General features: G+C 56.3%; 3 protein-coding genes across 4 annotated transcripts in view; 2 read left to right on the top strand and 1 right to left on the bottom strand.

Annotated features, from left to right (window-relative positions):
• The window catches only part of BSN (bassoon presynaptic cytomatrix protein), a 98,067-nt gene extending 94,245 nt beyond the window's left edge, over positions 1 to 3,822 (top strand). Inside the window, exons 11-13 of the mRNA XM_039227993.1 lie at positions 126 to 180; positions 516 to 608; positions 2,916 to 3,822. Coding sequence (XP_039083924.1) covers positions 126 to 166 — 41 coding nt within the window. The 3' untranslated portion in view covers positions 167 to 180; positions 516 to 608; positions 2,916 to 3,822. The remainder of the gene's footprint in view (positions 1 to 125; positions 181 to 515; positions 609 to 2,915) is intronic.
• Positions 3,823 to 9,139: 5,317 nt separating this feature from the next.
• Positions 9,140 to 17,935, top strand: APEH (acylaminoacyl-peptide hydrolase). 2 transcript variants are annotated; one of them, XM_039228302.1, is made up of 22 exons: positions 9,140 to 9,194; positions 9,270 to 9,402; positions 9,960 to 10,086; positions 10,500 to 10,593; positions 10,693 to 10,768; positions 10,858 to 11,021; positions 11,171 to 11,308; positions 11,405 to 11,496; positions 11,574 to 11,614; positions 11,699 to 11,820; positions 12,347 to 12,407; positions 13,496 to 13,593; positions 14,231 to 14,282; positions 15,097 to 15,185; positions 15,607 to 15,745; positions 16,198 to 16,281; positions 16,362 to 16,442; positions 16,789 to 16,877; positions 16,986 to 17,176; positions 17,283 to 17,385; positions 17,471 to 17,577; positions 17,668 to 17,935. In XM_039228302.1, exons 1-22 carry the CDS (start codon positions 9,183 to 9,185, stop codon positions 17,771 to 17,773), a joined length of 2,199 nt encoding a protein of 732 aa, XP_039084233.1. In that variant the 5' UTR covers positions 9,140 to 9,182; the 3' UTR covers positions 17,774 to 17,935. The 2 variants fall into 2 exon arrangements, with proteins under 2 accessions (XP_039084233.1, XP_039084234.1); XM_039228303.1 differs by lacking the exons at positions 10,693 to 10,768; positions 10,858 to 11,021.
• A 403-nt stretch (positions 17,936 to 18,338) lies between these two features.
• MST1 (macrophage stimulating 1) lies at positions 18,339 to 23,044 on the bottom strand. Its single transcript, XM_039228408.1, has 18 exons — positions 22,951 to 23,044; positions 22,150 to 22,297; positions 21,964 to 22,076; positions 21,765 to 21,879; positions 21,541 to 21,677; positions 21,342 to 21,462; positions 21,085 to 21,203; positions 20,735 to 20,903; positions 20,452 to 20,582; positions 20,267 to 20,369; positions 19,986 to 20,122; positions 19,864 to 19,899; positions 19,657 to 19,777; positions 19,412 to 19,489; positions 19,135 to 19,281; positions 18,947 to 19,053; positions 18,702 to 18,841; positions 18,339 to 18,574 (listed from the first exon to the last, which is right to left on the bottom strand). The coding sequence occupies exons 1-18, from the start codon at positions 23,042 to 23,044 to the stop codon at positions 18,413 to 18,415; spliced, it is 2,178 nt and encodes a 725-aa protein (XP_039084339.1). The 3' UTR covers positions 18,339 to 18,412.
• Positions 23,045 to 23,229: the final 185 nt, after the last annotated feature.

The following is a 23,229-nucleotide window of genomic DNA, read 5'->3' as shown; positions in this document are numbered from 1 at the left end:
GCTGCCCAGTGGCTCTCTGCATGGTCCTTGCCCCTGGGGTGGGCTTGGCTTCACTGTGCCAAATGGCCCCAACTAAGAGGGAGTTTAGTCCAATTTCCTGATGCCTCTCTTTTTCTTTGTCACAGCGGTCTCTGCTTTTGGCAAAAAGTTCTCCTCATTCTGGTGACCGTGCCCTGTAGGGTAAGTATGAGCTGCCTGTACCCAGCCTCCCTTCGTGTAGGGGTCCTGAGGGGTTGTCTAGGAGGAGTCTGGTCTTTAGCAGTGGGTGATGTGGCCAGAGCTGCAGTATCCTCTCCTGTGAGTGTGGGAAGAGGAGGAAAAGGAGGGACCCAATGCATAGAGGCCTTAATGTGGGGCCCACTCAGTAGGGGTCCTGGCAAAGGGAAGCCAGGGCCTTCCCCACTACCCCTACCGCCCCTCCCATGGCTCTCACAACCTTGAATTGGCTTTAGTTTGTAGGTAGGGCCCCCTGGGATACAGCTCCTCCCCAACCTTCCTCTGTAAATACTCCACAGGCTCTTGAAGAGACGAAGGGAGATGATATCATTGCTGTGGAAAAATCTCTGGAGTCAGAGGCCTGGGCACAGCTCTGAACTCTGCGTATAACAGTGAGTGTCAGGTCCAGGGTAGGGTGGGGCAGAGGAAGGGGTAAAGGTCCAAGGCCTGGCTGACCAGTTCCCAAATGTGAACTGGGAGGAGACTGGGGGACTTCCTTCAGCTGTGATGGGCCTGGCTAGCCGAGGGCCAGAGACTACCAAGCTGGCTGAGATGACTCAGGTAGTAACCTCACGGGAGGATCCAGCAAAGCCAACCATCTCCCACAACTTTGGGTTTGTGCTCTGGGCACTGAATCCAAAGCCCCTTCCCTGAGGCCTCATGCTGGTGACTTTGCTCTAGACGGTCCAGTGAGGCCAGAATCCCCAGTGCTGCAGAGCTTAGTAGCCATGGGCATGAACTTAAAACACTATTGGCTTCCACAGGCTGAGCTCATGACCTGTATGATGGAAGAGCAAAATGAGAAGTGAGGCAGACAGAAAGAGAGGGAGGTCACTGGACAGGCAGTCTCAACCCCTAACCAGTTCAGCCCAGGGAGAGAGTAGAAGGGCCTCCGCACGGAAGCCCTGGCTCTGCCTGGGCTGCAGTGGCCAACATGGGATGGGAAGCCTCCTCCTGGAACCCTCTCTGGCCCCAGACCTGCCTCTGTGGCAGAGCAGGAGGTGGTGCATCATCCAGGATGGCAGGGAGGGTAATGTGCCTAGTGGCATGCTCTGTGCGCAGCCAAGGACCACCTTCTACCATTCCATAACGCTGGGGCCCTCTCCCTCTCCTTCCTTCCCCGCTTTGCAGGTTAAGAGTTCAGAGGTTTGGGTGCTTCTTGTGGTGAGGAGGCATGTGTATGGCAGGGCCAGAGAGTCTGTGAGCAAATCACAGGGGATCCCAGGCCAGGGCTGCTTGTAGGACGGAACTGGGTGTAGTGGCAGAAGGGCTGGCTGTTTCTGGAGGAACAGTGGGGGCCCTAGAAAGCTCCAGTCTTTCATCCACTTATCCGTTTATTCCACAAATGTTTGTCAAGCCCTAGGCAGGTGCCTGGCCTGTTCCAGGTGTGAGGGATACAGCAGGGAAGAAAACCAGGTCCCTGCCCTCCAAAGCAGACAGTCCATTTAAGGGGGACAGAGAAGAAATAAGTTAAAAAAAAAAAAACCCTAAAGGTTAAAAGGTAATTTCTGGGGGCACCTGGGTGGCTCAGTTGGTTAAGAGTCCGACTTTGGCTCAGGTCATGATCTCGCGGTTCGTGGGTGCAAGCCCTGCATTGGGCTCTGTGCTGACAGATTGAAGCCTGGAGCCTGCTTCGGATTCTGTGTCTCTGTCCCTCTCCTGTTCGCTTGCTCTCTCTCAAAAATAAATAAATAAACGTTAAAAAAGAAAAAGGTAGTTTCTGAAGGTAGTAAGTGTTACGAAGCCAGTGAAGCAGGGTTGTGGGGAAGAGGGGTGTGCTCTAAAGAAAGCAGTCAGTGTGAGGTAAAGCTTGAGGTGGGATGATGTTGGGATGGGACAGATGGGCTTCGGGGCCAGACAAAAGGCCCGTATAGCCAGAGCCACAGTGAGGGAGGGGTGGTCGGGGGGACGTCTGAGGGGGTGGGAGCCAGCTCGGGCGGGCTTTATAGGCCAACATAAAGAGCCCGGAATTTATTCTAATTACAGTAGCCACAGTGCGGCACCCCCAGCGTTCTTCCTGCCTTCACCCCACAACAGCGGGCTCCCTCCGCTTTCCTGCCCAGCTGGATGTTTCCTCAGAGTTGCCCTGGAACAGATGTGAAATCAGAAATTGTGCCGAAGGGAAGGAGGGGCAGCCCATGGGCCAGGTTCATGACAGAACGTACGGCTAGGGTTCTGTCACTGAGGAGCGAAAGCAGCCACGGGCGTGGTTCTACTCTTCGTCCTACCACACAGCCTGGGCGGGCCACTGACACCACTAACTTTGTAGTTAAAGGAATCTCCCTCAAGTACTGGCATTTGGCCGATGACTGGGCCACATGGTCAGCACTTCTCTGAGTACCCACCTGCTGGTGTTTTCTATGGCCATTTCAGAAGTGGTCTGGGAGAGGCTGTCCATTTTAAACGAAATCCCATCTCCCTCACTCTCAAGTAACTTATGTTATATTCAAGAAATGTTCCTTCCTAGCCAACTGGATACTCCTTGCTTCCTGTCCTTGTCTTCATGACCTCAAAATTGCACAGGCACCCATCTCTCCAAGGCTCAATGGGTAGGGACCCCGTGGGTGAGGAAGAGTCGGTCCATCGGCACATGGGCAGATCACCAAGAGGAGGGTAGGGATGGGAAGCAGCTGTCCACAACTCTTGACAAAATCCTTCTTTCTTTCCTTCTTTCCCCCTCCCTCCTTCTCTCTTCCAAGCATCTGCAATCTGGCAAACCCTTGGCCCAAAGACTCACACCAGGTGGGACGTGGCAGGCAGGCCTCCGTTGAGGACGGGATGTTTTCTAACAGCAGCTGTCTGGGTGAAGCATCTGCTGGACACGGTGGGACCACTGGCCCCGGGGGACCCGTGATTATCTTTCCAGAGATCCCGCTCTCCTCAGGGTGCCACCTTCAAGGCATGGCCTTCACTGGGAGGGAGGAGCCCTCTCCGGACACCCTGCCTCCGTGGCAGTCCTGCTGCTCTTCCCACAGCCGCTTTTCTGCGGCCCAGCCAGCCAGGCTTCCTATGCGTTATACACAGAGTTTGGGCACAGGCTGCCTATTTTTGACAGATGCTGCCCTCCCTCCACGATGCCAGAGTTTTTCCACAGCCTTGGAGAGCGGCTTTGACTGAGGGCTGGGGGCCCCGGGCTCCGTTTCCTTCACATTCCAGCTGGCCCGGATCCTTCTGTGGCCACAGGGCCCTGTTCCCCTCACCCTGCCCTCTGGGTGACATCGGAGCAGACTTCCATGTGGCCAGCACGGGGTTGGGAGAACTTTACAAACATTAGGACCTAACACTGTCTCATCGCTGAAATAAGAGGCCATAGCACCGAAAAGCAGCGTGGGCACTGGCTGAGGCTTCTCCCAGCCCATGGGTGGCAGCATGCTAGCATGCCTGCCACCGTCTCAAAGCCATCTGCCCCCCTGACCCCCCCAGCCATTGTGAGCATCCCAGCGACACCGCCATCATCTTGAGCAGCCAGCTCCTTGTTTGTACACCTGGGGATTTCTTTTGATTTCAAGAACAGCCTTAATCATTTCAGTTTGATTTACATGTATACCTCATAATCAGTTTTCTTTTGTTTCTTTCTCCCCCTTCTTTTTCTTTGCCCGCCTCCTTGCCTCTCCCCTCCACCACCACCTGTGAATGATGGTTTGGTTTCCTCTCTGCTCTGCCCCTGATCAGCACAGGGAGATTGTTGACTCAGAAGCAATAGGGGGCAGCAGGCCACCAAGAGCACAACCCCAGGGCGAGGTCTAGAGGGACCCCTCAGCCCGCCTCTGTTTACTGTGCAATCCAGTCCTTCTTAAGCCATCAACAGTGGGCGTGCTCAGAGCAGAGGGGCCAGGGCTCTGCCAGCCGAGGGCAGGGCCCAGAGCCCTGTGCTGGGGAGTATGGCACCGTCCACCCACCTGGCGGACTGGGTGGCATTCCTCCCCAAGGCCCTTACTTTGGAGGCCTCCCTTCCTCTTGGGCACCCCCACCAGTCTCATCTCTAACGTTCTATGCAATGAAATATAAACCCTCAAAGACAACTGTTAATATTTAATAAATTCCATGTTATGTATAAGAGGTTAATTGCAAACATGCAATTGAGAAACTGGATAGATAAGCTCATATCATCCCCCCCCCCCCGCCCCCTGCTCTCACCGTGTGTGTGAAATTCTCAGTCTGTGGCATGTTTGACCTGTGGCAGGACTCGCTGCTGCCAGGCGAGTCACCGCCTGTCCTGCAGTGGAGCATGCACAGCTCGCAGCCTTTTTGCACGATTTCATCCATTTTAAATGCTTTGCCCTCTTGCTTGGGAGTTCTTTTTGCCTCAGAACCTCTCCTTCAGGAGTGCTTCTAGCTGACTTCTACACGAGCTAGTGAGGACCTGCTGGAATTGTTGCCTGAGCATGCCAGGCTGCAGGGCGGGCAGTGCAGGGCCTCACACACCCTGCAGGTTTCTCGGACCAGGATGGTAGGTGAAAAGAAGCCTTTGGAGTAGACACGCTGGTGGAGCCCACAAAGGAGTGTGTGGGTGAACATTCTGAAGGTTTGCTGTAGGATTTCCATCTGTAAGTCGCTCCCCCTCTTATTCCATCCCTGAGCCAGAGGCGTCAGGCCACCCCTTTCAGTGGGACATGGCTCAGGCACAGAGCTGGGCTGTCTTTGGCCAGAGACACAGAGACAGGGTCTGGCTATGTCCTGGGACCCCAGCTCCTGACTGCACCTGCTCCATGCCTCTTCTTTGTAGCTCGGGGGGCTCCAAGGTTTGTGAGGCAAGAGATCTAGGCTGGGACAAGAGGGTCAGCGGGTGCTCAGTAAGAGCTAGGTCTTTGGCGCTTGTGGTGAGGACAGCTGACAATGTCATCTTGGACCAGAGCAAGTGTTCACATAGACAGTGGCTTCAAGCTGAGTTTCTTGGAAAGCTTCTCAATAACAAAATTCACAGAAGGTTCTTTTGTGACCCTCTTTCCATCTATCTCCAGGACCTAAACTCCCTGCCCACTCTCATCTCTGAAGCCCAAGTATTGCACTGCTTGTCAGCTTTTCTATGACTGAGCTGGGAGCGCAGCAGGCAGTGGCTGTCCGACCCCTCAAGGCCTGGCCTTCCTTCAGTTTGCTCTGGTTTGCACCATGCATTTCTCAGGGGTCCACATTTCTCATACTTTCCTATAAGGTCTACACAGCCCGTCAGAGGGGGATCCTGGCCTACCTCTGGCAGGATGGGGCAGGAGGCTGTTGACCTCTGTTTTGGGCCTGTGACCCTGGTCCTCCTGGATTTGGGCTTCACCCATCCCCCAGGACCCCAGGACCCCAGAGATCAGACCTGGGCTGTAAGAGCCCATCTGAGGAAGGGCTGAGGCCACTATCCATCACCTCTGACTACCCAGGGCCAAGTCTGTGTGACGATGTGCCTGGTGGCTAGACACATGAGGGACCAAGGCAGGAACCCTTCCCACTAAAGGCCAGGGGATGGGACCAGGAACAGGGAACAAGCAGGGAGAGGACAGCAGGTCAGCCTCCATCGGGCCCAGTCTTAGGCTCTACGATGTTGACTTTTCAGCAAATTTTCTTTGTGATAAAGCCTTCTGAGTTTGAAATTTCTGACATCTGCCACTTCCCACTGTACCCACAGGACACATCTGTATCCATCACCCCTTGTGAAGGTGGCTGGAGCAGGCTCCTCTGGGCCACAAGTGTCCTGGCCCTTGTGTAGATGCAGCTGTGGCTCTGGGAGCAATGCAGCCCGAGGCTAAGGGACCAGCATTTGGTGCCTTGGGCAGTGTGGGAGCATCGAGCACATCTCCAAATGGGCAGTCTCTGGGATGCAGTCTAGGCCTTCTCCATACCTGCCTCCTCAGTGTCATGAGCAAGGGCATTGTTTCTGCCCACTCCAGGGCCTAATGCACTCACTTCACAGCGACAGTCCCCTCCCACCCACCCACTTAGTCCTTGGGAAGAGAATGTGGTCTCAGGGCCCATGATGAGAGGGCAGCAGTGGCAGTAACTGTGGCCTGTCTTGCGGAACCTGTGCAGAATTTTCTAGGCAGATCCTTTGCCATGGTAGCATGGCCCTTCCTCTGCCCTCATGCCACCCTCCCCCCATCTGTAAATACTTGTCATCGTGGACTCCGACAGGGTCAGAGGGACAGGCCTGACCAACTGAAACTCCTCAGAGATATCATCTCTGTCTCCCTGGGTACCAGCAGCCCTGCTGTCATGTGCACTGGGGTGGCACTGGAGAGCCATGGAAATCGTGAGATACTGTGTGTATGCATGTGAACAAGCGTGTGAATGTGTATGTTTGTACGTGTCTGCCCCACTCAGCCTCTGGGATCAAATTAGCTCCTGCTCTCCAAGCGCAGTGCCCTGGAGAGTGGTGGCTGCCCAAAGCCTTTTCTCTGCTAGCTTCCATGTCTTGTTTTTGCTTTTCCCTCACTCCTTCCCTCCCTCCTTCCCTTCTTGCCTCTCTCCCTTTCTTTCCTTCTCTCCTTGGAGGGGGGAAGAGTGCTGTACAAAGTCAAACAAACAAGTTTACAGTTGTAAGTGCAATGACCCGAGTCCTCCACATGACCTTGTGAATTGTGTGCCGTCCTCCTGTGCTCTGTGAGAACTCGTGGTACTTCAGTGTCCCTCCCCCTGTATTGTGACAAGGTAATTCTGTGGTATCAGAATAAAAGGACTTGATATAAACAACCTACAGACTGTCTCTGAGATGGTTTCTGAAATGGTAAGGCTGTCATTGTCCAAGAGGAACAAAGCCTCAAACTTGTGACAATCCTGTCCGTTTACAGTTAAAGGGAGAAGAGTGAAAGTGAAAGGGCCATGGTGTAGAAGTGCTGGCAAGGCCACAGCTAAGCCTGCACGAAGCTGGCCAAAAAATACAAGCCCCTCCACAAACACACCCAGGTCAGGTCCCGAGTTTGGACCTGGATGGAGTAGTTAGTTCACTGTGCAGATGTTGAGGGATTGGGCCTCCAAGGAGGCTGTGTCCAGGCTGTGCTGCTTTCTGGGGCCTGGTTACTGGTGAGCCGGGTGAGCAGGTGCTGCCCCCTGGTGCTGCCAACAAGCACCACACCTACCTACCTTACTGTGTCTACTCTAAGCCCTCAACTCTTGGAGGCTGCCAGACCTTAGTTCTTCCCCAGCAGGATGGGTGAACCCCCTTACCAGAGTAACCCAAAGCTGCTAGAAATTTTTTTTAAGATGCAGGTAAACAAAAAGAGTATCAGCCTCACCTCTGACCTTCCTCCAGAGTTAGTATCTCAACATATGTCCCTCCTTTATGTTTTTCTTTTTCATTTTAAACAGAAGCCAGAATGTGCTCGCTTCGGCAGCACATATACTAAACAGAAGCCAGAAGGTGCAGTACCTTCTCTTTTCTAGCCTCCTGTTTATTTCTACATGTTTATCCCAGGTACTTAGATGTTTATCCTCCAATGCCCAGCCTCCAGAGAGAAGCATGATGAGTTTATAGCCAGTCTGCATACAGTACACACCCGGAAGGCCGGGCACCATGGTCCCAGTTTTCCTTAAAATAATAAACAACACTGTGATGAACATCTTAGTTTTCAACCTTTCCACTCAGCTTGGTGGCTGTGGCCACTCTTTCCTCTCAGTTCTGGCCTTGACAGGCCTGTACATACTTGGTTCTCACAAGTGCAAGTGGCCTCAGAAAGTAGGGACTGTTCTTAACTAGTCCAGTGTGGTTGATGGGGAAGGGGAAGCTGTAGTCCAGGCAAGTGGGGATCTCAGAGGAAAGGCAGAGTGCAGGAAGGCTGGTCCCTGAGGTGTGGAAGACCACTCAGGCTCAGGGTAAATGGAGTAGGGGGCATCCCTACTAGCCTGACTGCTGCCCAGTCTCTCCTGCCTCCTCTGTTATCATAACCCACCCAGTCCTGTGGCACTGTGAGGAGGGAGCCTGCCTGCCCAGGTCCTCCTCCTGTCCACAGGAAGTTCTCTGGTTCTGGGTGTGGCCTGACACACGCCCCCAATCCCCCCCCCACCCGTCAGGCCCTCTGCACCTAAGAGCTTCTGATGAGCCTAGGAAGGGTAGAGATCCACCCTCTCACGATCCGCAGCAAGGTGCCACTGAGCGGGGCGGTTGAGGGCTGCAAGGACAGATAGCTCTTAGGGTAGGCCTGGTGGCCGATAAGCCCAGGCGACACCCGGAGAGCTCAGCATCCTCCCTTTAACCCGCACCCCAGGGCTCTGCGCGCTCCACTAGGAGTGCACCTCGGTCCTTCTCTCCCCGTCTGCCTGGGAGTCCCTCCAGAGCAGGGACTGGTACCTGCTGGTGAACGTTTGCTTCAGTCCCCGGGCTGTGGGAGATGCCTGCTGGGGCCAGCTTCAGCTCCTACCTTGCCTCTCCCGGACACGCCCTCATCGCCTTGTGGTGGATCCGACCCTTACTGGCCTCGGCCCTGGTCCCGCCCAGTCCCGCCCCGCCCCTATCTTCAAAGATACATTGATCCGCGTCCCATCCCAGGCCCTGTCCTTCTTAGGGCCCAACCCCGTCCGACCTAGCTTTTCACCTTACTGGCTATTCCCGACTCAGACCTCACCTCCTCACTCGAGCTGCGTAACTGCTCACAGGCCTCGCACTGCCTAGAGACGGGTCCTGTACTCCGTTTCCTAGAGCCAGCCCCTCTCCTCAGAGACCTCATTCCCTCCTCTCCCAGTACCAGGCCTGGGATCTGGCCTCAGACCAGTTCACCCGCCCCAAAATGTCTGTTCCTTCCTTCGAGGTCCCTGCCCCCACCCTCCTGGATTCCTGGGTCCAAAGCTCAGACTACTCCCTCACAAAACCCGTGTCCTCACACTCGAGGTCCCACCCCTCTGCTTAGGGTCCTCGCCCATTCGTCGGAGCTCCCGCCCCTCCTGCGACGCGCGGTAGCCGAAGCAGGCGGGGCCGCTTCTGGCTCCGCCCCCCGGAGCCTCACTTCCGGGCGCCAGCACGCGCCGCCCCGCCCCGGCGGCCGAGCGGTATCATGGAGCGCCAGGTGAGGGTTCGGCCCGCGGTGCCCGTGGTCCTTTCAGCCCGGGCCGGGCCTGACCCTGGTGTGTCCCCTGCGCAGGTGCTGCTGAGCGAGCCCGAGGAGGCGGCGGCGCTGTACCGGTGTCTTAGCCGCCAGCCCGCGCTGAGCGCCGCCTGCCTGGGCCCGGATGTCACCACGCAGTACGGGGGCCGCTATCGGACGGTGCACACCGGTGTGTGTATGGAGGGGAATCAAGTGGAGCTATTTTGGGGCCGTGCGCTAGCGTGGAGAGAAGGGATATGTGAAGGGCTTGCAGCTTGACAGTGCACACAAGTGTGTGGAGGAAGACGGAGTTTGGAGAAAGTGGGGGTGGGAGGGTGCACCCCTCAGAGGACATTCAGGAGGTGTATGGGGGCCGCTGCTCGGCGTATTGTGGTATGGTGGCCTTGAGTGCATGAGCTGAGGGTGTGGAAGTAGAATTCAGACCAGGATACAGGTGTGGACCTCCTAGGCTCACTCCCTCACCCTGTTCCTTACACGTGGCAGGCTCCCCTCATGTTCTAGGGTGGAGGTGGGTACAGGGACCAGTACCGGTGATTTCCCTCTTGACATGGCATCGGCTCAGGCCTAGACCTGAGTTGTGGCCAAATGTTGTCCATCCTGCATCCAGAATATCTGGAGACCGTCTGGGGAGGTGGGCTGGGCCTTTCTGGGGTGGGGTTGGTGTTGAGAGGAGCCTGTACTGGGACTGGTCAAGTCACGTTAGCAGTCTCATGCCTCTCCTCACAGAATGGACACAGAGGGACCTGGAGCGCATGGAGAACATCCGATTTTGCCGCCAGTACCTGGTGTTCCACGATGGGGACTCAGTGGTGTTCTCAGGGCCTGCGGGCAACAGTGTGGAGACCCGTGGGGAGTAAGTTTGAGGGAAGAAGCTTGTGGGCAAGGCCATAGCCATCTGCAAGCCTTTAATGAAGGCCTGCCATGTGCCTTGGTACAGGTAGGGCCCTGAAGGGAGGCCAGGAGCCAGGTTCTTGCCCCTTTCAAGCTCATGTGGTCTCTAGTAACATGGCCTGATAAGCACTGGAGGCTTGGTCCAAATTTGAGCCTGGACTAGAGCCCATGGAGCTTCAGGGAGGCTGGGGAGAGTAGAGCCTCTGCCCCAGGCAGGAGACGCAAGGCCAGCTGCCATGGTGGAGCTAGAAGGGCTGCAGGGGCTGATGTGGGACCAAAGTCTCAAGAATCTTGTCTAAGAGGTTGTGGTCAATAAAGAGGGCAGGATGGGGCTATCACTGTGTAATCCCAAACTGCTACCCGTGCCCTCTTTAGGCTCCTGAGCAGAGACTCTCCTTCAGGCGCCATGAAAGCTGTGCTGCGCAAGACCGGAGGCACGAGCCCTGGGGAGGAGAAGCAGTTTCTGGAGGTGAGTCTGCCTGAGATCAGGTGGTGGGCAACTGGCGGCTCAGTCTCACAGATGGGGCTCTGTTGGGGGGCAGGTAACCTGATGCCCAGATGTCCTCAGGTCTGGGAGAAGAACCGGAAGCTCAAGAGCTTCAACCTGTCGCTGCTGGAGAAACATGGGCTTGTGTATGAGGACGGTGAGACAGCTGGCTGGTGAGCAGACAGGGTGGACAGGAGGGGCAGCCGTAGTCCAGGGCTCCCCCTAATCAGCCTTCCTTGCACCCAGACTCCTTTGGCTGCCTGTCCTGGTCGCACTCAGAGACGCACTTGTTGTATGTGGCAGAGAAGAAGCGCCCCAAGGCTGAGTCCTTCTTTCAGACAAAAGCCTTGGACATCAGTGGCAGCGATGATGAAATGACCAGGCCAAAGAAGCCAGACCAGGCCATCAAGGTGCTCATGTTCTGGCCAGTCCAAGAAAGTCCTGGGCAGCTAGGGCTCAGTGTGCTCCCTGCCCACGTTGTGCCTGTCAGAACTGGAGAGGCGCTGGCTTCTAGAGGTCAGGCAAGATAGGCTTGGCATTGAGTATCTTGTGTTCTTAGGGGGATCAGTTTGTGTTTTATGAAGACTGGGGAGAAAACATGGTTTCCAAAAGCACTCCTGTGCTCTGCGTGCTGGATGTCGAGAGCGGCAACATCTCTGTGCTTGAGGGGGTCCCTGAGAGTGTGTCCCCTGGACAGGTTAGTACTGACTTGGCCTACCCCACTCCTGGAGTCTGGGGGGCCCTGCTTGAGCCACTGCCCCTGTTCACACTTGCCCTGTGGTTTTGTTTGCAGGCATTCTGGGCCCCTGGAGACACAGGTGTGGTGTTTGTAGGCTGGTGGCATGAGCCCTTCCGGCTGGGCATCCGCTTCTGCACCAATCGCAGGTGAGGAAGTGGAGCAGGACAGGGGGCCTCACAGCTCAGGCTGGCTCTGGAGCTGAGTGTCTCTCTGGTGGTTCCAGGTCAGCCCTTTACTATGTGGACCTCACCGGGGGTCAGTGTGGTAAGTGCTCATGCTCACCTGTGCTTTGCTGACTCACACTGGCCTTGCTAGCCTGTATGATGCTCACATTTTCATCTGGTCTAGAGCTTCTCTCGGATGACTCTCTGGCTGTGTCCTCTCCCCGGCTGAGCCCAGACCAGTGTCGCGTCATCTACCTGCAGTACCCATCTCTGGTCCCCCATCATCAATGTAGCCAGCTATGTCTGGTGAGCTGGAGGTGGGCGGGGAGTGGTCAGCAAGAGGAAAGGATGGTGGACGAGAGCAGAAGGGTCAGCTCCATCTCCCCATGGGGCCCTAAATGGACCTTCTGTCCTGGGTGCTGTGATGGTGTGAGTTCTGCCTGTCTTCCCCAGGCCAGTCCCTGGAGGCTGAGAGTGCCGGCATGGGGGGGTTTGCACTGTCAGGACTCATCACCTTAGAGTACCCTCTGTCTACAAGAATGTTCCTTTTTCTTCTCCTCTGCCCACGGTCAGGTTCTGCAAGGGGCTGGGATAAGCAGGCAGTTAGAGTCTTGGTCCTTGCACAAGAAGAGCTCTGGTCTCCTTGTGAAAGTCAGATGTCCCTCCGGACATCTGTCCAGGTCACCAGAAAGGAGATACATTGGCCTTGTCTCAGGTTCTCCCCTCCCCTGATGCTACACAGGGTTATCAGAGAAGAGGATGGGTGCAGAGCTCTGTGTCCTCAGGACATTGCCAGTCCCTTGGTGGGCCTGACCAGTATGTTCTCTTGCAGTATGACTGGTATACCAAGGTGACTTCAGTGGTGGTGGACGTCGTGCCTCGGCAGCTGGGAGGTAAGGGGTGTGTCTCTGGGTGGGTGCAGTGAAGTCTGCAGTTCTGTTTCTCCTCCATCTGTCATTCCCAGCAGGACCAGCTGCCTCAGCTCTCCTTTCCTGGGTTCCGTCTGAGGTATCCCTCCCTGCTGGGCCAGATCCATGACCAGCCTGCACAGGGAGTGGGACCATCACCATAGGGAGCGGTTCTGATAGAAGGAAATCAGCTGGACCAAAACTGAGATCAGAGTGGCCCAAGCTGGCAGGGGATTTAGATGATTTCATCCCCATGCTGCAGCTCTTAGATAGACCTTATGTTTCCAGTGGCTGGTTAAATCCTCTCTTCTGAGGGGTCTCAGAAAGTGCACTAGGGATCTCTGGGTGGGTGGCTCTTGGCCACCAGGGTCTGGTCACAGTCTCAAGTGCTCACTGCTTTGTTTGGGATCCTGAACCATCCCAAGGACATGACAGGTTACAGTCTCTTTGTTCAGGACACCTGCTCAGTTCCAGGGATCCAGTAAACAAAATACGGCCTCTTTATCTTCTTTTGGGGTTGCAGGGATACAGAGTGTTGGGGAGCTGGCCTGAATCGCAGCTCTGTTTCTTATTAGCTGTGGGTCCTTGGATGGTGTCCTCACCTCTCTGCGCTCCATTTATTATCTGTGGGGGATGGATCTGTGCTTCTTTATAGCATTGTAGTGAGGGTTAAATGAGTGATATTAAAGGATGGAATTTATTCAGCCCCCTTTGCCAGGCACTCTGCTAAGCACCATAATGGACAGATAGGTGTCACCTTGGTTATGGCACTTGGTACCTATCAGGAGCCCAGTAAGAGCAGCTCATAGGAGAGCCAATGCTTTTCTTCTAAGTAGCTATGGTTTTTCTGACACTCTTGAACTCTGCCTCTCCTGGGTCTTCAGAGGTGTCTCCCCCCAGTCCCCTCTTCAGGCAGCCCCTCATCACCTAGGGTACCTTCATGTGTAGGTCTGCCATTTTGTCACAGCTACAGGGGCCTCGGATGAATTCCCCAGCAGCCTAACCTGCCTTATAGTCTTGACCTCCCATACCTCCACTGCCAGATATAGCCCTCAGCCCTCCCATCTTTGCAGAGAACTTCTCTGGGATCTACTGCAGCCTTCTGCCTTTGGGATGCTGGTCAGCTGACAGCCAAAGAGTGGTTTTCGACTCAGCTCAGCGTAGCCGGCAGGTAAGGGGCCCTGACTGTGTTGAGAGGCAGACTCTGACCAACCTCCAGGAGCCCTGGGCCTGGGGCCTAGCATATGTACACTGCTAGCTGGAATTCCTAGCCACAACGTCTTACGAGTCCCTTCCCTGCCTGCCCCAGTCCTGGACGTGCTTTTTCTTGAGGAAGCTGCTGCCTGCCCTGGTGCCCCACAACAGAGCCCGTGGGCTTTCCTCCTGAGGCAAAGGTGTGATCCCCTTTCCCCCAGGCATTTGCAGCTGAAGAACAAGGGGGCTGCCATGAGGGTGGGCCCCCAAACACTGTACAGGGAACTGATAGAGATGGAACAGAGGCTTTTTCCCAGGGATTGGGTGGGGACACCTATAGTGTGCCAGACTTTTCTTTGAGTGTAATATCATTTGTTCCTCATGCTAGGTCAGAGGCTCAGAGGCATTCCTTGCCTTGCCCAGGGTCAGGCAGCAAGTTGTGATGGGGCTGGGATTTGAGTCCAGGCCTTCAAGCCACTACTGACTGCACCAAGGAACTATTGCCATAGTTGCTCACAGCCCTGCCCTGGCCCATAGGTCCCTGAGAGGAGGAGGGAACGGGACTTAAAGGGCTCTTGGAGGTGGTGCCACATGTGGGCTCCTCTTTGCTTCAGGACCTGTTTGTTGTGGACACCCAGATGGGCACTGTGACCTCCCTGACAGCTGGTGAGCAGGGCTGGTGAGCAAGCCAGCCAGGCCAGGAGTGGGACTGGAACTCCAGCACATGGGGCAGTAGTGACACTCTTGGCCACTCTGCACCGCTGACTGTCCTGCAGCCTTTACTGCATCTCTCAAGGATCCTGGCCATGCAGGACCTTCCCAGCCAACAGACTCCTTCCCTTGCTTCACTCTGCTCTGCATATCCCGGTCCTGCCTCCGCGCACCCCCTGCTCCTCAAACCTACAAAGTTTGTTTTGCCAAGATCTGCCAGAGTAATCCTTCCCCGACCTCCAAAACCTCATACAGGCAGCTCTGCCATCCCAAGGTCCATGAGAAACCCTGTGTTGGCTCCCTCATCTTCCTCTTATGTGGGCCTGTGACTCTGCCCCTACCTGCCCTGACAATAGTCATTCCTCTACAAAACTTTCAAAGTATTGTTCCTAAACTGTATCTCATCATACACTCCCTGCTTAGGAATCTCTCTGAACCCTGCTGCCCAGAATCAGCAGTACTCCAGCCCCCTAGGCCTAGCTGCCACCCTTAAAGACTGCAGTCATTAAGGTGGGGGGATGTGCCATGGTGGTCTGCTGTGTCCCCAGATTTGGCAGTCCCTGGGCTTAGTTAGCATCTGCTGGATGAAGAAGGGACTAATCAGGAAGCTCGCCCATGGCTGTGTGCAGTAGGGGGTTTGTGACAGCCCTTTTGTAGGTATCCCTTTGCTTCTCAAGGTAAAAGGGGCACCTTGGTATACCACCACCAGCCTGGGACTCTGGTTATGCAGGGAGTGGGTGGGAAAAGTGGTAGCATCTGCCTTCTCCAGGGGGCTCTGGTGGAAGCTGGAAGCTGCTTGCAATTGACCAGGACCTCATGGTGGCACAGTTCTCCACACCCAGCCTGCCCCCAAGCCTGGTGAGTGTTGGTGGGCCGCAGACCAGGAGGTGAGGGTTCTGAGTAGGCAGAGCTCCCCAGGTCAGAGAACTGGCCTGAGTCTAACTATGGCTGATCAGCATGTGAGAGACCCAAGACGCAGGCCCAGGATGGCCCACAAGGCCTGGCACCCATTGGGAGGAAGTACCAGGCGTAGGTTTGCTCTGTAAAGAAGAGGGTGCCAGGGAAAGTGGCCAATACTCTAATAGAGCACAAGGAGATAGTAGAACCTAAAGGCTCAGGTATGTGTTTGTGACTATATATACCAGCTCACCACAGGAGTTCCTCTGGAGGTGGGTAGAAGGCCCAGTATAGTGAGAGCTGCCCACCTCCCACCCTGGGCAGAGGTAGAAGGGCAGGGAGGCAGCCAGGCCACCTATGACATACTCTTTCCCCTTGGCAGAAAGTTGGGTTCCTGCCTCCTGCAGGGAAGGAGCAGACAGTATTGTGGGTGTCCCTGGAGGAGGCCGAGCCTATTCCTGACATCTCTTGGGCCATCCGGGTACTGCAGCCACCGCCAGAGCAGGAGAACGTGCAGTATGGTGAGCTGGGCTGTGGCAGAGGGACACCTCCAAGTTCCCCAGCACACAGCTTTTGTGGTCACCATTCTTGCTTCTGGTCTCACATTGTGGGGTTTCTTGGGATTATCTCGAAGAGGTTTTCTGTTCCTCTTGTGCAAGGTCATGGGGAATAGTATCTGGGTATCTGGATACCTACTCTGGGTATCAGGGCTAGGCATCATCACCAGGCCAAATCCTCTGTGATGGGAAAACCAAGTCTCGAAGAAATCAGGCCTTATTTGAGATCTCTGGCCACCCCTCATCCAGAATGCTGTCCCAACAGAGTGGGGCTCCTTGACTAGGGCTGGGTCCAAGTGTTCAGGTTAACTTGGCCAGAGCACTCTTCCAGAGGTCAGCCCCAGACCTGCAGCTACAGCTCAGGAAGCCCCTGGGCAGCAGCAGTGGCTCTGCTGACTGCTGTCCTTTCCCTGCAGCTGGCCTTGACTTTGAAGCAATCCTTCTGCAGCCCAGCAACCCTCCAGATAAGACCCAAGTGCCCATGGTCGTCATGCCCCACGGTAGGCATCTGGTCTAAGAGCCCCTGCCCTCCCACCACATGTCCTAGCTGGCTCGTTCACTCTCTGCTCCATGTCTGTAGGGGGACCCCATTCATCCTTTGTCACTGCCTGGATGCTGTTCCCAGCCATGCTTTGCAAAATGGGTTTTGCAGTACTCTTAGGTGAGTGAGCAGGGCGCTATGGCAGTGGTAAGGCTGTGGAGGGTGATGGGATGATCTGGTTTGTACAAGGATTACAGGTACCACCTTAGTCTCCAGGTCTCTCTGTAGCCTGAACCTGGCATCCATCACCAGGAACTGGCCTGGCCCAGCCTCAGGCTCCATGGGAACTTCCATGGAAAGAGTGCTGTGGTCACCAGGAAATGGCCTCAAATCTCTTGGCTCCTTCACCTTGAAAGTCTGTGGTAACAGCTGGCCTCAAGTCCTGCTTCACAGATGGGTGGAAAGAGTGTCCAGAAGTCTGGAAATGTCACTTAACCACCCTGTCTGGTTCCTCTCTGGCTTCCAGTGAATTACCGTGGCTCTACGGGTTTTGGCCAGGACAGCATCCTCTCTCTTCCCGGCAATGTGGGCCACCAGGATGTGAAGGATGTCCAGGTAGCAGGGGCTGGGGCTTCTGGATAGGCTGGAGGGTATACCATTGGGGTGTGCTCCACTCAGCTGGCCAGGCAGCTGGCTACAGCACACTCTGCCCCCACACTGTAGTTTGCAGTAGAGCAGGTGCTCCAGGAGGAACATTTTGACGCTGACCGAGTAGCTCTTATGGGTGGTTCCCATGGTGGCTTCCTCTCCTGCCACTTGATTGGTCAGTACCCTGAGACCTACAGTGCCTGTGTAGTGAGGAACCCTGTGATCAACATCGCCTCCATGATGGGCTCCACTGACATCCCTGACTGGTGAGTGTGCTTCACATGTCCCTGTTTTTCAGTCTCACCTCATACCCCCGTGGAGGCCCTGTAGGCTTCAGGGCTCCTGGGGCTGCTTCAGTGCAGTGTCTTGCAGGTGCGTGGTGGAGGCTGGCTTCCTCTACAGCAACGACTGCCTGCCAGACCTCAGCGTGTGGGCCGAGATGCTGGACAAGTCACCCATCAAGTATACTCCTCAGGTACACATCCCTCCCTCTGCCCAGTGTGCTGTCAGTATGTTCAGAGCCTTAGGGCCCTGCTCATCACCACTCCCCACATCCCCAGGTGAAGACACCGCTACTACTGATGCTGGGCCAGGAGGACCGGCGTGTACCCTTCAAGCAGGGCATGGAGTATTACCGTGCCCTCAAGGCCCGGAACGTGCCTGTTCGGTGAGTGCATCAGGACAGCCCTGGCAGCTGGCGGGCAGGTGAGCAGGGGAGAACCCTCCAATCTCAAACATTGCTGCCCAACCACTACAGGCTCCTGCTCTATCCCAAAAGCACCCATGCACTTTCAGAAGTGGAGGTGGAGTCAGACAGCTTCATGAATGCTGTGCTCTGGCTGCACACGCACTTGGGCAGCTGAAGCCATGCCTCCCTGCATGAGCTGGTTGGCATAAGCCACACTTCGCTCTTGAAGAGCCCTAGGGTCTGGGAGATCGGCGAGAGGATTCCTGGGCTCTGGACTCTATGGATGGGTGAGCTGAGGAATGTAGGCTATACGGTCATAATAAATGAGGACACAGAGTCTGGTTCCTGCTGGTACTTTGTACCAAGCCATCCCTAACCCCAGCCTCACCTTTGGGGTTCAGAGACCATAGGCTCTGGGTGTGGTAACCTTAAAGACCTCTCCTACCTCCAATATGAGAGGGAGGGGACAGTGAGAGGCTCAGCTGTTGCCTGTCAGGGCCAACTGGGATACCCCCGATTAGCTATCTCTGCTGCAGCTCCTTCTGTTAGAAATTGCCCCACATGACCCTTCTCTTACCAACAGTTTGTCTAGGGAGCTAGTGAGGTCCTGCCCCTCCACAGTGGCCACAGGCTAAGGTAATCCTAAAACCAGATCTCCTAACGCAGCTCGGCTGGGCTTGAACCACGTGCAAACACCAATTGATTTCCTAGCAGAGGCTAAGAAGCACCCTGCACAGGTGTAATGAGGAGAGGCAGCTTTATGTCTGACAGGAAGCTTTGTTCTCTCCAGAGTAAATGGGATTGAAGGTTGGGCCTAGCCCAGCTGAATGACCTTGTGAATCCAGTCCGTAAACACAGAGACACGCATGAAGATGGCTGGCCAGCGGGGCCGGGCACACACACGGTTGGGGATTATAATTCCCTCCAGGACCCAGCAGTCATGGGTAAAGCAGGCAAGTGGACCTCCATAGTCACCCTGGTAAATGGAAGAACTAGTAAGAGAACCCTAGGCCAAGGGAGAGACTAGCTCCCTTGCAGATAAAGTAGTCCATTTTCAGCTTCCCAGACCCTCCCAGAGCTGGGAATGGAACCCCGGTACAAACCTCACAGGCACCCACAGGGGCCAAAAGTCCCTCAGTGCACATCTCACTCTCCCGTACACGTCCTCGGTGCTTGATGTTACACTCCTGGTTGGAGATGACATTCAGCGAGGCCACATTTAGGACTTTGTTATTCCCTGTACCTACAGTGAGAGGAATGGGAAGGAGGAGAGGGCCTTTGGGTAGAATCTGAGGCTAGGCCTCCTGGCCTAAAGTATTCCAAGCCCCTGTGCTGTGCTTTTTCTTACCTTTGGTCTCACCCCAGCCTGCGATCTCACACTTCGTACCTGGTGGTACCACATACCTCTCAGGGGGCAGGCAAATCAGGGCCACTCGCTGGTTCAGGGTCACAGGTCTTTAACGGGAAATGAAGGCACTCAGGATGTGAGCCTACAAGGCTCAGCCCCACCTCACACCTTCTTGATTTGTCACATACCTCTCCAGCTTGAGCAGAACAAGCTGGGAGCCGGAGGGCCCACACACCATTTTGGCCACGGGGACCTGCTGCAGGCCTGGCTCTCCTGGCTGTGGGTTCTGGAACAAGGTGCCCAGCAACACCTCATAGCCCATGAGAGGCACATGGCTGGGGGAGAAGCTCAGCTAGATCAGTCATGACACATAGTCTGCTGCCCCAAGGCTCACCAAGGTAGCCAAGGGGAAGAGGAAGGGGGGGGCGGGGTGGGACTGGGTCCCCAAATCCAAGGAATGCTCACCAGGAGGAGAAGCACTGCCGGGCAGTCAGTACCCACTGCTCCTTCACTAGGGAACCCCCGCAGAAATGCTGGCCCTGCCTGGAGGAGTAGAGGTTAGGAGAAAACAGTGAGTTCTGGGACACAGGCTGGACCTGCCATCTCCTGGCCAGGACCTCTGAGGCCAGGGACAGGTTCCCACTCCCCTGGCATAAGCACAGAGGAAATATCCTCAGCCTCTCTCTTGAGGAGAGACAGTTGTGCCTCACCGATTCCGCAAGCTGACTGTCCAGGGCGAGTTCCCAGGCTGGCCCCCCACCACACGCAGCTTGGAGCGCTGCTGGTCCAGGCGGGTCACCCTCTTGCCACACTTCTCAAACACCACCTGGTCTGGGGGATAGGATGGGCCTTGGGAAACTCCCAACTGGATGGAGGCCCTGAAGAGGTCCCAACCCATGCCTGGCCCAGGTGCATACCTGGGGGCTCCAGGATGGACGGTGGTTGGTCGTCATCTGAAAGAACCAAGTTCACCTGCCTTGAGGGAGCCAGCCTTCACTGGTGGAGGCTAGGGGCTGGGCCTAGAGGGAGGCTCACTTACCGCAGCGTCTCAGTGCACAGTAGTCGAATGGAGTACCTGGGTCCGTAGTGTAGCACCAGGGCCCGTGGCTATCCCTGTCCGGGTTCCGGCAAAAGTTCTCCTCCAGATGCGCGTGAGGGGCAGCGATGGGTGTGAACCTGAGTGGGCAGTGGGCGAGGGAGCAAAATCCTAGCGGGGTAATCCCGACCCTGCCGGGTTCCAGTTGGAGAGACTACGCGTGCCTCCTGGGGAGGGGCCTGTGGCCTCGGTCTTGGAGGGGCTGGGCGCTCGGGCCGACTCACTGCGGCTTGTGTGGCATCTCTGCGGACCAGTGCTGGCATGGGACTCCTTTGCGGGTCCTGTTGACTGAGCCACGGTACCGCTCCCCCACGCCGTGGTAGCAGTCTGCGACGGGTGGGGACGGCTATTAGCGGGTTCTCGCCGCAGCCCTTACGCTTCATGCCTCCAGTTCCAGCTTGGGTCTTACCCTCAGGCCGCACGTCGTCGGCGCAGCGCCGGATCTGGTAGCAGAAGGCTACGCGCATGCCAGGCCGCGATGTAAAGCACCAAGGCGCCTCTGAGCCGTCGGGGTTCCGGCAGAAGTTTTCCCGAAGGTCCCTGGGCGGGCGCTCCCCTCAGCTCTTGGTGGGGGCCAGCCAGCCTCTGGCTGGAGCACCCCCACCCCGCCTTTCTTCAAGCCCCGCCCCAGGACCCCGCTCCTTACGTCCCAGACGCAGGAGCATGCCCCCAGCGGCGACCCGCCACCTCACTTGCACGCGTATTTCTCCGGAGCAAAACGATGCCGATGCGGGTTCTGCGCGTCCCACCGCTGGCAGGGTACGCCCGCGGCTGTGGTGTTGGCCGTGCCCCTGTAGCCCTCGCCCTTCCCGCGGAAGCAACTGAGCGTCGTGGCCTCCTGGCGCGGCTGTGCCTCCGACCCTAAGGATGGACCGACGCTGGTCGGAGCTCGAGCGGGATCTGAGACCCAGGCTGGGGCTGAGGCCGAGCCCAACTCCAGTGGGTTCATCTCCAGGTCACGCCCAGTCGCTCCGCGTTCCCCTATCAGGCCACGCCTCCCACATTTCCCAAGTGCCCTCCAGGCCCCGCCCCCGAGCCTTACCACAGCGTGGGAGATCGCAGAACTCTCGCTCCACTTTCGGGTCAGTGGTATAGCACCAGGGCCGCTCGGAGCCGTCCGGATTCCGGCAGTAGTTGTCGTCCAGATCTTTGTCAAGGAACCTGGGGGCGGTAGCAGGACGTGAACAAGACCCTGGGACTCGGGCCCTGCCTGGCCCCTGCATTTTCCCAGGGTCAGCCCCTGGAGTCCTGGCCCTCCCCTCGCCTGGCTCCCGAGGTGCCGAGCCCGCCCACACGTACTTGCCGGGCTCAAAGGGGTGAGCGTGCGGACGCTGCAGGTCCCAGCGCTGACACTCGCGTCCCGACTCGGTGCGGTCCACTGCCCCGCGATACTCCTCACCATTGCACCAAACGCAAGCGGCTGGAGAGACAGGGCCGGTGGGTTCATGGACAGGTGTGGGCATGTTCCTCACTCCACTTTGGACCCAGAGCCGCTTACCTTCCCGGCAGGACTTGATGCCGCAGCTCTGGAAGCGCACGGCAGGGTCTGTCGTGTAGCACCAGGGACCTCCCGGGTCCCCGTCGGGGTTTCGGCAGAAGTTCTCCTCCAAGCCGTTCCGGAGTGTGGGGGTGTACCTGAGGGAAGAAAGCAGCAATTCGGTGTGTGCTAGGGTGGAGGCAGACGCCAGCCCAGCAGGGACGGAAGGGAAGTGTTTGCCTTACTTGTGGTCATTGGGGAACCTATGGCTCCAGCGCTGGCAGGGTAGGCCGCCAGTGGTGATAGCCACGGTACCACGGTACTTGACCCCATTGTCCATGACGCAGGTCCGCACATAGTCTGGGAGCAAGAGACCCATTGTCAGTAAGGCCTGAGGCCTCAGTAGCCCTATTTGTGGACCACCCTTCTCCACAGCCACGTAACCTTTCTTTTGGAAGAGATCACAGCGCCCTGAACGTTGCAGCTGTGTATAGGGTGAGTATTGGGTCCATGGCAGCAGTTGGCAACCGCGGCTGCTCACATTGTAGTGGAAGGCCCTGGGAGGACAAGGCACAGAATCACCCAGGTTCCCCTGCCACCCAGTCTTACCTAGGTTCGGTGGCCACTCACCTGCAGTCCAGTAGGGGCCCACAACGCCCTGCACACTCCTCAGCATCTGCCACATGTTCTTGCCAAGGCCCAGGCCCCATTGCATGTAGCAGGTGTTGCAGCTCCGTACCCCGGAGCACCTGGAAGTCATTTAAGGGTGAGCGCTGCCCTGTGGGGGGTGGGCGTACACACGTCAGTTATTTATATCCGCACATTCACACTTGGTTCATTCAGGGGATCAAATCTACAAGGCCTCTGGGATGGACCCTGTGGGCTCGTTCAAGGGTCAGACCCCTGTACAGGGTGGGAGAGGCAGGCCCAGATATGGTAGTTATCACCAATGTCTATTTAATGGGCAAGGCCCTAGGCTCAGGTCTAAAACCTACACTTTATGAGAGCAATGGGTGATGGTGCTTGCCCTATAGAGCTCATTTCATCTCTCAGATGAGAATGCTAAGGCTCAGGGCTGTTATATTACCCATTAAAGGCCCAAGCCAGGCATTCTGAGTTCTCATCAGCACTAGGGCATATGTTAGGTTAGAGGGTTAGATCAGGTTCATGAAGGATAATTGCCTGTATGTGTGCATGCATCTGTGAAGTTTCAACACTGCCTCAATGCTACAGCAGATGTTCTAACACAGGCCTGAATAGGCAGTGTGCATATGCATTCCTGGGGCTGCCCATCTCTGCCCAAGAAGCCAAGAGCATTCATTGCTCCATACCTACTAGGAAAGTGAGCTCCTGGCTTGAACAGCAGGCTGGGCCTAGGTAGGGCTGACTCCTTCCTGAAGGCAAATGGGGATCAGGGAAGGGGACACTCACCAGGGACCCCTGAGCACTGTGTCAGAAGCAGCAGCAGTGGGAACCACCCCATCCTCTTGGCCGGAGGGTGCACTGTGACCCACCACAGCCCCATCCGGGAAGTTATGAAACCTGTCCCTACGGGATTGGGTGGCTTTGCCTCCACACCCCCACTCCAGGCCTGCTAGACCCTGACCTGAGACCCAGTGGCAGGAACGGGGGTGGGGCCAGGCCTCAGGCCCCTTACTCTGTCCTTTGTAGTGGGTAGGTGCTGGAAAGTTTCAGTGGGGACACTTGATG

This window comes from Hyaena hyaena, unplaced genomic scaffold (genome assembly GCF_003009895.1).
Source record: "Hyaena hyaena isolate Hyena2069 unplaced genomic scaffold, ASM300989v1 scaffold_30, whole genome shotgun sequence".
NCBI classification, from domain to species: Eukaryota; Metazoa; Chordata; class Mammalia; order Carnivora; family Hyaenidae; genus Hyaena; species Hyaena hyaena.
This window is presented reverse-complemented; position numbering and strand designations above follow the sequence as displayed.

Bases quoted from the DNA above. Each gene is read 5' to 3' on its own strand.
- APEH (XM_039228302.1), top strand. The intron at 11,615-11,698 runs GTAAGTGCTCAT...CATCTGGTCTAG, and splicing joins CCTCACCGGGGGTCAGTGTG to AGCTTCTCTCGGATGACTCT. The intron at 17,578-17,667 runs GTGAGTGCATCA...CAACCACTACAG, and splicing joins GCCCGGAACGTGCCTGTTCG to GCTCCTGCTCTATCCCAAAA.
- MST1 (XM_039228408.1), bottom strand. From the start codon at position 23,044: ATGGGGCTGTGGTGGGTCACAGTGCACCCTCCGGCCAAGAGGATGGGG. The intron at 22,077-22,149 runs GTGAGTGGCCAC...TTGTCCTCCCAG, and splicing joins GGGCCCCTACTGGACTGCAG to GGCCTTCCACTACAATGTGA. The intron at 19,900-19,985 runs GTAAGTGAGCCT...TGGTTCTTTCAG, and splicing joins CTGTGCACTGAGACGCTGCG to ATGACGACCAACCACCGTCC.